Source organism: Drosophila sulfurigaster, chromosome 2L, assembly GCF_023558435.1.
Source record: "Drosophila sulfurigaster albostrigata strain 15112-1811.04 chromosome 2L, ASM2355843v2, whole genome shotgun sequence".
NCBI classification, from domain to species: Eukaryota; Metazoa; Arthropoda; class Insecta; order Diptera; family Drosophilidae; genus Drosophila; species Drosophila sulfurigaster.
The window spans coordinates 8,474,514-8,487,990 of record NC_084881.1 but is presented as its reverse complement, the minus strand read 5'-3'; the positions used below and the strand labels follow the sequence as shown (position 1 = coordinate 8,487,990).

Below are 13,477 nucleotides of genomic sequence, written 5' to 3'. Positions count from 1 at the left end.
AATGTATACAATTAAACAAGTAAGAAAACTGCAGTCAAAAGTTTTTGACTGTAAGATTCACCATACCCATTTTCATTAAACCATATTCTAAAAATATACCACTAATATACTGAAAAAATACGAAAATATACCAAAGGCTATATTTGATATATTGATATATACTAAAAAGAACAATATATGGCGAGAATTTGATACAAACTTGATCTGCGTGCAAGAAATAACAATGGCTGTCGAAAAAGTTATATCGCTTTCTTGTGAGATCTATGTATTCATACAGACAGAGAGACACACAGACAGACATGACTATATCGTATCGCCTGTTGACACTGATCAAGAATATATATACCCTATGCATTACCTTAAGACATAACTTTCTACCCTATAGGCAGTGTGTATCAAAATTATTTCGTTCATCAAATTGAAGTTGAACTCTATGTATGCGCTCTTAAGATGGAGTATTCCCTAACCTCTATCTATCTTTGAATTATTATTATTACATCTAACTAAGCCACTTACTTTCAATAATGAAAATAAAAACAATTGCATAATAATGCATTATATTACAAATTTATGGAATACTTCTGAAGAATAATCTGCAATATTTAATGAAGAATAATTTGTAAATTGTGTCTGTAGTCTAAAATGTTATTGCTATTTAAGTTGCTTTTACCATTTTTCTTTAAAATCAACTATTCCTAATTATTATTATTACATCTCACTAACCCAGTCACTTTTAATAATGATAATAACAATGCATCCATAATTAAGCACTATATCAAAAATCTATGTAATTCTTTTAATATAATAATAAACACATGTAATATTTAAACCAGAATAATTTATAAATTCTGTCTATAGGGTAAACAATTATTGCGTTATTGCAGTTTACATTTGTCATCTTGAAATTAACTATAAATGAATGAATGAAGCCACTCGCTTTGAGTGGAATGAATAGTTTTTCATTATGTTATTCTATCATTTTAAATTCTTCAATATATGTTATTTTGAAAAGTTACCAAGAACTTAAAAATTAGCAATAATCAAATATCAGTCTCTCCCAGTTCTGCGTTCAACAGCTTCCTTTTGATCATTTTAAGTAAATTGGAAAATTGATTTCCTCTTGTGCAACACCTGTCAGCTAGTTAGCTTGCACTTTTGGCCCTTATCAAAAGGCAACCTGAGCCAATCATCAAATTATGGCATTTTCAGCTTTCCAGCAATTATAGCAGCAATTTGTGTGAGACCCACAGCACAATTCGGCAGTCGACTGTCGAGACGGCAACACGACTAATCGACAGATCCATCAGCCCAGGCATCCGACACTTCATCGCCAGCTTTCATTAATAAATTTTCACTTTCAAAGCTGGCCAATGCACACACAGCAAAATGCAAGCCAATGGGCACCATTAAGTCAATGCCCACTGCAATTCTAGAGAAGCTTCGACGCCAGGCCCCCTCAAACCATTCCCTTGTCGCATTGCATAAGATACACACACACAGCTTATCAGGTTTCCATTGAGTCAGAGTCGGAGTCAGAGTCCGAATCGGAGCTAGAGGCAGACATAGAGTGAGACCAAGACCCAGACCCAGACAATGATAATGGCTCTGCTGATTTGACTGATTTGGACGATGACGCCCAAGTCCAAAGACATTGTCCAAGTCATTCGACTGAGTTGCTCTTTTGTATCTCTGCGATGTTTAAATTTTATTTGATGGCTTTCTTTATTAACCGATCAGTTTTCTGAAAAGCCTCGATGAGTCTTCAATCTATATGGAAAATAAATAAAAGAAAACATTTTCACCTGTTTGCCTGGCAACAGCACATTAATAACCAACCCAAAGGCAGATTTAATTACTTACCTCAGGCTTTTGTCAGGTCTTTGAGAAAACTGTCTAACCAATTTTCCCTCAAACCAAAATGTTTTCAAATCAATATTTTTGTTTGTTTTGAATATGTTTGTTTTTATCTATTGTTAACCACATTATGTATTTCATTATTGATAATATGTGTATAATAATAAGCAGCAATTTTATTTTTCATGAAGTTTCCAATATTAAAATTCTTCCTTATAGGGTCTAGCTTATGATGATTACATTTTTGCGAAGTCATTTTGTGCTAACTTATAATAATACATTTCATATTTCAGAATTAAAGTACATCCGCGAAGGTTTTTGCTTAATTTATAAAATAAATTACTTAATCTCAAGCAGCCTTGTTTGGACTACATACAAATTGGCCTTTGGGCCTTTCGTATACACCTTTGCCAGCTTTATGTTTTATTTGTCACACATAAGCCTGGTTTCCATCACATTCTCAACTATATTGACCTCACTGAGACGTGACGAGCTTGCAATTTATTTTTATATCTCAAAAATTAAAATGTCTTTTTTGCTAACCGCACCTCCGAGTGCGTCATGAGATAGACTCCATCCGTAGATAAGAAATAAGATGATTTAACGTCAGGTAGTTGTTCACATTTTGTAGTAAGATTTATGTAAATGGGGGAAGTGTGTATGTTTCAAGTGTGAGACATTTTCGAAAGAGGTTCCGTTGGATTATCTGCGCATAAAATATTCAATTTTATAGCAGTTAAATTTCTTAGCATAGAGTGCGAGATTTTTTATTTCCATTTGATCTTTAAAATCATCCGAGCAAAAAGATACAAAAATATCTGAAGGCATACATGCAGTAAAATATATTCCTTGATTTTACTCTTCCGAAATTGCTAAATTTACATATAACACATCTCAAAAACGAATAATGAATGATAAATGATTGCATCCCAATAATAACTTATTTTGTTCTAAATATTTTATAAATATAAATTACTAAGACCACAATATAGAGTTCTTAGATCAATGCACTACCTACTTAGTTTTCTTTACCACAAATGTTTCTTATCAATTGATGACAGGCACTTAACTCGAATATGTAAACAGAATGTCATCGGGTCTTCAATCCGGGGTAAATTCCTAATAGCCAGGTAATATTTGTGCAAGAGATTACCAAAAGAGCGTGCAAACCCACAATCCAAAGCCAAGCAAAACAACAGAAATCAAAACATTTTGAAAGAAAGAAAGAAATACAGAAAAACGAGACTAAAAGCTATACAAATAGCAACAACAAAATGCTTGAGGGAGAAAGACTTTCACCTTGCGACGAATGATCACCATGCACACAAAATAAAAATAATACAAAAACAACAAAAAAAACTAAAACTCAACCAAAGGCAGCAGAAGCGACGGCCTTCGAGGTGCCATGGACCCGAAACGAATCAGCCTGACTTTGCCTGGCAACAAGTGCCATGAAGAAGCCTCACCAGAGATCAAGCTGGAACTGAGACTGAGACCGAGACTGAGACTGAGGTTGGAAAATACAACTTGCGTCAATAAACCTTTGACTCAATGACGCTTACACACGGTTGCTTATCACTCGAAGCTCTCAATGGGAATATTTTGTTGTTCGTTTCTATATTGCGTTGTGGATAAACGTGGTTGAGCAACTTTTACTTTTCATTCAAGAATAGGCCGTCCAACACATTTGGGATTAAGTCATCTACCACTTGTATGAGTGGGTTCCTACTCCGAAGTACTTAGAATTCTCAACACTTTCTCGTTGTCAGTTGATACTCCCCACGCAATGCTGACAATCATTTCAACTTGTCAAGTGCTTCATATGAAAAGTGAAAAGGAAATTTGTTTATGAGAATTGAATCTGCAGGCAACAGAGGCTGACTTCAAAATCAAATTATCATCCATTAATATTGTAAACATTTAAATTAAATTATCTCCACGCGCTAAAAAAAAAAAAAGAAACAATAATATGCGATGTTTTAACAAAATATTTAACAAATTTGCGCAGTCAAATATTACATAATTCCAGCAACAATCTTACAAAAAATAGTTAGTCACACAAATTTTAAATTAACAAATTCGTGCCCTCCGGTCTTAACGATTGGTGTCAAATGCCGCGATCATTAATAAAATCGCATCACTGAAAAAGCTAAATATTGATAGTGAATATTGACATTTTGCATTGATGAGCTATCCGAAGTCTGCCAATTATTTCTATAGATATTCATTAGAGCATAGGTGCGACACTTTCTAGACACACACGGCAAGTAGCAGGGAGTCAGCATTATACTTAACATTTTTTTTAAACAAATGATTTTCGGGAGTGACTAAAAGTATGCAATGCTTTTCATACAATCCGCGTTTATTTTAACCCTTCAATGGTGCCCGATTTTTAAACTCTTTCAAATAACAACGACTAACCCAAAACCGTAAAACAGTTAGTTCTATAAATAAAAAAATAATTTTATGTTTGTTAACTGAAAACAGCAACCAAAAATTATTGGTCGTCAATCAGAAGTATGAGCACAAGACACATACTAAAAAGCAAATATTTGGGATTCTGAATACTTATAAATCAAAACTAGATTAACAATGACATACTAAATGTCTTTTGATATAATGAAAATCCATACAGAGACCATTCGTTTTAATGGTCTTGCAAGAATCAGACAAGATATGGACAAGTTCTAGTTATATTTCATTTGATAATTTTTTCTTAAAAAAAATTATTGCTTTTGCGAATCATTGAATGCCAGTCAATAATACCATTCTACATCATTCCAAATAGGCTAAGGATACTAAGGTATAATGACAACCTATGACTATAAAACAAACTACCTTGCTCGATATTTGACTTATATAACGGAATTTATAGAAGCGATTGATTTAATAAATATAAAATGTGATTTGTGATCCCCACGTCTTAGCCCATTCAAACACACATAATACACCAACAAATTGCTATACAGGGAATTTGCTTAAAGATCACCCGATGTTAGGCTGACCCATAACAGTAAAGCACACTTACACACAGCTGCTTTACTTCTGCGTGGTAAGGAATCCAAATTCGATTTATTTAAAAAAAAAGAGCTAGTGTTTCCTAGACCCAAAAATGTTATAATTCATAGTCAAAAATAGGCGCCCGAATTGATAATACATTTTGTGATTTGAATACATAATTTTTTAATTTATTTTTTTTTTTAATTATTGTAATTGTATTGATTACATGGTTGTTTTGTTTCTGGCGGCTAAACCATTAATATGATTCATTAATCAAAAATTGATATATTTTTAAATTTAAATGTAGATTTTGTTATTGTTAAATTTAATACTAAACTTTAAATTCGAATCAAGTGTGTTTTGTTTTTGTTTTCATTTTTGTATGTATATTTTGTAGTTTGTATATTGAAATGAAAAGGCCTAATACATTAAAGGAAAGAAAATAGTAATTTTGCAGTAGTAAGAATCAGCAGAGAAAAATACATAATATAAATAATACGTAAAATAGGCGAATTAACTTGTAAATATTCTAATTCTGTGATACATTATATTCGTACATAGTCGTATTTTTATATTCATACGCAAATGTTTGTTGTATTATTATAAACGTTTACATTATCAAAGTCATGAGCAAAAGTTGCATTTGTTTACAGTGATATCTAAAATTACATTACAAACTTTGTTCAATGACAGTCTAGGTTCAGATACAGAGACGGAGAGTGTGTTTTTTGAGGGGGTTATAGGGGAAAGAGGGGGCAAAAGGGGGGCACACTCTGCCAACGCTTAATAATCAACTGTGTGTTCTTGTTGTGTATTTCTTAATTGATTATAATAAAATTGTTTTGTTTATTTTTGTTGTTTTGTTTCGACTAATACGATTTACATAGAATTAGTTAAAGTTCCATCTTATATATTGGCCATAATTGTTTGTTTGTTTGTTGTTGTTCTTCTTCTGCTTCTTCGATTTGCACAAAAGTTTGTTATAACTAGGCATAATTACGTAATATAGTAGTTCATTAAATATGTTTACTCATTAGATTATGACATGTTTGATGAGTTGATTTGTTGCATCCTATTTCATAATTCTCCCATTTTTGGGTGATTCTAACAAGGCTCGAATGTTTCAATATCTCCTCAATGGAGTAGATGCAATATATATTTCATATAATTATGTGTAGATTGATAAGTTGGTGGGTCTATGAATATGTTCTTCGTTATGGAGTTACGTGATATATTAGTTGTGTATTTCGATCGCGAGCTGTATTGTAAGTGAAACATTCGAACCTATACCAAAACTTATGCTATACATAAATATTTATGTTTTTTGTTTGTTTGTTGAATATTACATATATGTGTTTAGCTACATTTTGCATATGTAACTAATAACAGCCTTGATACTGTTGCAAAAGACATGGAAGCTGTATGAAATTGTTACAGATTTGAGTCGATACAATCGTATATCGTAGAATTACCATATTACTATATTAGAGTACTACAAACTATCCAATGTATAACTATGTTACGTGTTGTTGTTGTTTGTTTGTTCCTTTGAGCTGGTTGTGGATGGTGTACAATAAAATGTAGAGAAAGAGAGATGAGGCAAGTTTCAAATACAGAGTGGAAATACTTATTCGGGAAAGTAGAAAATACAAATATTTAGCTATGGCAGTAGCAAGAAATCAGAGAAAACTGAGAATACTGCAGAGTGTTGCAAGTGTGTGTGTGTGTTTACGTGTTTGCGTGTTTGTGTGTGTCTGTTTAACTACATTATATTGTATTATTGGATTGGTTACTTAGGCTGTAATCTATATAGAGTTATTTCGTGGCTTCGTTTTGAGGAATACAAAGAGCTTTGCGCTCAGCTTTGCCTTCAACAAAACCGGGACACAAATACAAACACACAGACATGTACAAATATAAACCAAACCTACACATACGTAGCCTATATAACAATTATATTATATATCTTTAGATCTATGGCGGGCCAGTCGTCGGAGCCTTTACCTCGTCCAGCTCCTCCTCCCGCAGGGCAGCGCATTGCTGTGGACGCCACTTCTAGCTCCAGAAGTCCATCATATTCACCAGTTTGCACTTCTTGAGCTCGAGCTTCGTTGGCCGAGCGCGAAGTCAAGCCCGCCCAAAGATGGCCCGATCCGAGACATCGCCAGTCGACTGTGAATGCGACATGGCCACATTCGAGGAGGAGCCACCAGCACCTCCAACCTGTGTCTGGCCATGATGATGATGATGGTGATGTGTTGCAGTCGCAATTGTCGCCGTCGAGGCATTGTGATGTGTCAAATTGTGATGATTGTGGGCCAGCGTCGAGCTGCCATACTTGCTGCTGCTGCTGGTGGTCGTGTTGCCGCCGCTGCCGCCATTCAGATGCTTCCGGGTCGCCGCCGAGGAGACGTGCTGTGTGCTGCCCCTGCCGACGCCGCCGTAGATGCGATGCAGCGAATACTGCTGCACAGACTCGAGGTCTGAGACGCTCGAGGTGATCTTCGAGCGCACCGCCACCTTTTGCATGCTGTTGTATTTGTCGCTGGCGCTGAGCTTAATGTCGGGCAGGTGTCCATTGGACTGGGCATGGCTGTGGCTGTGACTCTGCATCTGGCTCTGGTTGTGACTCTGGCTGTGTGGCTGGCGCGAACTGGAGCTCGACTTTGTGGTGATGGCCGCATTGCTGACCGCCGTGGTGCTCGTTATGGATGCCACAACGGGGCCACCGCCGCTGCCGGGTGAGATCTCTGCAAAGTTGTAGCAGGAAGACTTCTGGGAGACACTGTTGAGACCCGAACTCGACGAGCTTGTCGACATGCGGCAACTGCGATGGCGACTCGACGCTGATGGCTGCAGGAACTCGTGGTGTGCGGCCTCATCGGGGGTCATACGCTCCGCGGGATCCCATTCGAGACAACGTTGCAGAAAATCGATGAAGTAATGATCCTGGCAATGCACAATCTGTGACAACTTCTTGCTGCCCGGCGTTCGCTTGCGTCCCTTTGTGTTGGTTATGCAACGCGGATAATCACGTGAATCGAAGAACAAGCGGCGACGTCTCGCCACCGAGATGAGCACCTTGGGCGGCAGTCCAAGCACCTCCATGATGCAGGCCAACTGCTCCACCTCGTTCTCGCCGGGAAAGAGTGGGAAGCCCGTGTACAACTCGGCCAATATGCAGCCTGCAAGATAATCAAAAATAATAGCGTAATTAATATTGATTTCTATCGAATGTTTATTATTTGTATACTGCAGTAATTCTGGGTGTCAGACAAGCGCATTGACCTTGACTCTCGATGCTCAGTTCTTAGTTGGCAGCTATTTATTCTCTGCTGGTCACCGAACACGTGCTTGTTGGGTTGACCACAGGCTACAACCCAAAAGAGTCCTAAGGGTATTATTTATTTACTGCTGCCTGTATTACAAATTGTTTAAGTGGCATTTGGGTTCAAAAGTTCACTGCAATATTGATTGGCTACAAAGCGTCTAATCCTCGCACTTAGTTGAGGTCAAACTTCAATTATATGAAATACTAAAAGGGTTCTATCTGACATTTGACAGCTCGAAACTCGCCAGCACGTGGCATCTATAAAACTAAAAGCCCATTTAATTATTTAAAGTCAATAAAATTGTTTAACACAAAAGTTTCAATATTCTTTGCTTTTGCTTCCTATGAATTGATATAACACAAAATGAGATCAACTTAATTCCACTCGAAAATCGTTTTAAGTATTTTAAACTCTTAATAAATAAAAACTTTTAGAAATATCTTAATACTATTTATTAATGAATCTGAGTTTGCAAAAAAATTTTACGTATTATTGTAATTCGTTTTGACGTTGATTTTTGTATGAAGTGAAAAGCTCAAGTCACAAATTATACTTTCAATATTCCTGAATTTAATTAGATTGAATAAAACCTCTTCGACTGTTTGCTTAGTAACGAAGCAAAGTCTTCGAATAATCCCAAGTTATAAGAAGCCTTGAGATGATACTTGATTAGTTTTCTTTTGCTCTCTAATTAGTTTCAAGACTTGAGTCTATATGCTGCAAGTAAATCCCATTAGCTCCATATCAGTTGACTGCACTCCACAATTTCCTAGACTCATTATCCGTGCATTCACATATTTAGCTGCCAAATGGTAATGTTCAATCGCGCCTTAGTTCAACAATTCCTTCGGTATGAAGTCGCCTTCTCTCTAGGTACGATAGAACCCAGCCAAGTGTAAAAACACGCACTATGCCAATTAGCAGCAACAGGCGAAAAGGACGTGAGGCAAGGACTCGGCTGTAAGCAGTAACTGGAGCAACGAGATAGCATGCGGTACAGATTTCAAATTTCAGGAGACGGCAGCTTAGTCTGGGGTTAGTCGAGTCGGATACTCAACAAGTGCCGCCCACTTAAAGTTTATGTCTACAATAATAATGGCTCCTTCCAATCTGGACTCGTTCGCCCCTTTTACATCCTTTTAGCGTCCATTTCCGACGACGACCACGTCCGGTCAGCACAAAATATCGTAGAACTCTGCTCTGCTCTGGTCGACACAAAAGACTCATTAAAAGTGCACACTACGTGAGCTATAGTTACATTCTCGGTGTGTCCGAGTTTATTTTCACCCACTGTCTTGGCTACACTACGATTGAAAGCTCATGCGGGTGGGCGCTTACTTATTCAAGTTACTGTGAACGCTTTCAAAATGGGTTACGTGTTGCATAGTGTGAAGCTCTTAACAAACTAGCTGGGGGCAGGCCGCCTCTTAATGTGCCACATACGAGTACATGAAAGAGGTAGTTCTGAGGGTTTGATAAGCAACACAACACAGAGCGGGGGAAGAGTATTTCAATTATAGAAATGAGCACAATATATGAAAGTGCTCAAGAAATGGGAGCACCTGGAAATAATTTCCACAGCACGATAAGCTAAGTCTTGCACACAACATTTAAAAAGCTTTTTAGTTACAGGCAAATTTATTAATTTTTAACTGTCGTATAAATTGTACTGCTAAATTTTATTTTGTTAGTTCTTTTATTTCTCTGTTACAATTGGACGAATAAATTATATTATTATTATATTATGTATTCCTCATTTGCTTTACCTCTAATTTATTTATTGTCATATGATGTTATTCTATAAGCACACGATTCTTTAAATAATTGTATATTCCTTACATTTTCTTATTGAAGATGTCTATTGATTGTAATTTGAACTAACTCTAATAAGTTTATGAGCACATATTTTAAACTTTATAACACATATTTTAAACTTTATTTAAACCAACTACATTTGATATCCTTTTCATTTCATTAGTCAGATAATGTAAAATTGATTACTAATTTATGGATATCAGCATTTTCTTTTTTTAGCTTCTTCAAAATCGGGAGAAGTCCCTAAAGAAACTCTGCAACTAGATATTTTTAAGTATTTCAATTTCCTCATTTCCCTCACCTAATAAACTCAATCAAGAAGAGCTCTAAAAGAAACATATTTTTAATAATTTACATTTCATATCATATAATTTGTTGTTCTTATTATAGCCTCAAATCGAGCAACCAGCTCTTTAAACTCAACTTTTAAATTGTTTACATTTAATAACATAATCATTATATCATTACCCTATTAAGAATAAGATTACAGAGTAAAGAAGCTAACCCACCATTCAGAAAACCAGCAGAAGAGTGACAATTTTATTATCAATTGCAGTTAAATATAGATACTGCCAAGCTGTCTAACCCTAAGCGTGAAGCTTGTCCTTTTGTCCCTTGGCTAACCCACGTAGTATTTAACGGACTTTCTCGATCCCCATTTAATACCCTCTTCATGCTGTCATCCATTCAGCAGAATATTAATGATGATAACAGTAACGAATATTCGCTGGGCTGCCATTACGAGTGATAGCTGTCAATAAGTTAGCAGCATAAAGGCCACAAACCATTTGTGGCACTTAAACCCCACTGAAAAATTGCGTTAGATATTTTAAATGTCGACCGCACAGGAGCGTAGAGCGTAGAGAAAGAAGCGTCTTTATTTCGATGGAACACATTCACACACAGAAGTGGATGCCACATTCAATGTGGCCATAAAACAGAATATAAAATATTTAAATGTTACACGTAAGCTGACTATATGCAAGGCAATACACCTACACACTTTACTCTCTCTCTCTCTACCACTCTGTGCGCTGTAGTTATTTATAGGTGTAACGAGAGACTGTGTGTATGAGTGTGTGTGTGGGCTATAAATTTGCTTGCCAATGCAGGGCAACCATTTAAAAATTCATTTTCATTGCATCGAGGTCAAAATGGCGCTAGCAAGAGACACACACACACACACACACACAAACGCAGAGAAATTGCAAAATGTTTTTAATTAAAATCAACCAGTTGACTCTGCACTCACCCAAGCTCCACATGTCAATGGCAGTGCCATATTGCAGGCCCAATATCACCTCCGGGGACCGATAGAACCTCGACTGAATGTACGTATAGATTTTCCTATCCACATAACACGAGCTGCCAAAATCGATGACTTTAATGGAGCTGCTGCCGCGCTGTTTAAGCAAAATATTTTCCTACAAAGAGAGAGAGGATTGATTAATTGATTATTCTATTTAAATATTTATACAACTTACCGGCTTGAGATCACAGTGTATGATATTCTCTTTGTAGAGCAAACGCAGGCATTTAACAATCGAATTGCAGAAGCGTCTAATGAGACTCATGCTGAAACCATTGTAATTGTTCTTCTTTATCAGCTCGTAGAGATTAAGGCTGCAAATAAAAGAAAACGATTCGATTAGAATTACAAAATTTCAAAACATGACTCACAACAACCCCATCAAACTTGTTTCGACTTTACCAAAAAAAAACAAAAAACAAACATATTAGAAAGCTACAATAATGTGTTATCGACTGTGAGATACCCGCATTTTTAATAAAGAGAAAACAGTATTCTAAAAATATACCAATAAAACATATCAAAATTTTAAGGAAAGCAACTAAGTTTCGATAGCAGCAGCCATTTTTCGCCTTAAAAATCCATTTCTTAAATAACTTATACAGTTTTAGATTATAGTTATGATTCTTAATTTTTTAACTTCAAATGGCTGATCAAGAATATGGATATGTATATACTTTATGGAGTCGGTGATACATAAAGTTATAATACCCTTCTACCCTGCGAGTAACTGGTATAAAGAGGTAAATATAGTAGTGTATTCGGGGACTCGGAATATAGTCGAATCGAATACAAAAAAGACGCTACGAAACGCCGGCCGCTTTAAGCCCACATCGAAGCAGCGACGATAAAATAGCATGCATTGAATTAATTTGCATTGCATGTCACACAGAAATTTGGATATATGACGATAACAGGCAACAACAACAGCAGCAGTAGACTGTAATAGCAGGGACAATTGTGCCCCAAAGTAATACAGTGGAAATTTGTTGCTATCGATTATGAAATTTGTAAACGAATCGCGATTAAAATAATCGCATTAAGAAGTACTATTGAGAGGATGACACCGGAGCAGGCTTCACAATGAGTTCAATGCAATAAAAAAACTAATTTAACTGCCTCATTGTGATTTCATTTGCATAATTCGCCATGCCATAAATTGTTGAAAATAGTCTACTTAAAATTTTGTTTGTTACACAAAATAGAGTTATTTCACCCACTGTACCACTTTCGACATTCCCCTGTCGTTGGTTTTGTCAACCCGTTTGCTATTTTTGTTTACAATTTTCCGCTGTATTTTTCTGTTTTCGATTCTTGTTTTTATTATACGTTTTGCACTCGCAGTTTGTGCGATTGTTGGCGATTAATTAACTGATAACGAAGGCGGTTGTTTTTTTTTTCTGGTGTGTTTTTGGCTTTTTACCCAATGTCATTGCAACCACTAAAACCTTATTTACGTTATGCGGTATGCGGTTGAATCAGGGGTTAGGTCAACCAAATATCCACCATGTTTTATCAATTGCTTGATGACTGTCAGTTTTCGCTTCTGCATTGCGTTTGATGAGTTTTTGACGGTCGAAAAATCATCAATTTTCTCCTTTATCCCTATGTTTTCCTCCCTTCATTATTGACATACTTTTCTGGCTCTCATATATCATGTTTGAACCATTGCCAATTTATTGAACTGCCCGACCACACATCATGTTTGCTTTCATTTCCTTTTCCACTCCTGCAGTTGGCCGAGTGTCATCTTCTTAGTATGCTATCAATATCTTCATCAGCAGCTCGAACTTGCTGAGCTAAGCTGAGCTGCTTTGACATACACTTAATAGATGCTTTGACCTAGTTGCGAGCCGGAAAATGCCAAAAGTAATAACTGGCATTGGCATAAAGATGAGGCTGCCATCAAGGAAAGTTTCAGCAAACTTAATGAGAGACGCAATCAAATAGTTCAGATACCGAAAATACGGATGGATATTAGAGATTAAATTTCTTGACTATCCACAACCAACTCCTTTTAATCGATTGCAGACAGAGTTTATTTATATGCCATTTTATTCACTTAATTAAAGTAAATTTGATGGCATTCTTTTCTTTCTATTGTCAATTATGACAAGTGCTGCATACTTTTAGGCGAGCTCATGTCATGTTCAACATCTTGTTATCA

At 36.2% G+C, this 13,477-nt stretch overlaps 1 protein-coding gene across 2 annotated transcripts in view; it reads right to left on the bottom strand.

Annotated features, from left to right (window-relative positions):
- Positions 1 to 5,721: 5,721 nt before the first annotated feature.
- LOC133847400 (dual specificity tyrosine-phosphorylation-regulated kinase 2) overlaps positions 5,722 to 13,477 on the bottom strand; it is a 60,806-nt gene continuing 53,050 nt past the window's right edge. For both annotated transcript variants that reach the window (XM_062282413.1, XM_062282420.1), the window contains 3 exons: positions 11,486 to 11,624; positions 11,254 to 11,425; positions 5,722 to 8,039 (listed from right to left, as the gene is read on the bottom strand). In XM_062282413.1, coding sequence (XP_062138397.1) covers positions 6,982 to 8,039; positions 11,254 to 11,425; positions 11,486 to 11,624 — 1,369 coding nt within the window. In that variant the 3' untranslated portion in view covers positions 5,722 to 6,981. The remainder of the gene's footprint in view (positions 8,040 to 11,253; positions 11,426 to 11,485; positions 11,625 to 13,477) is intronic.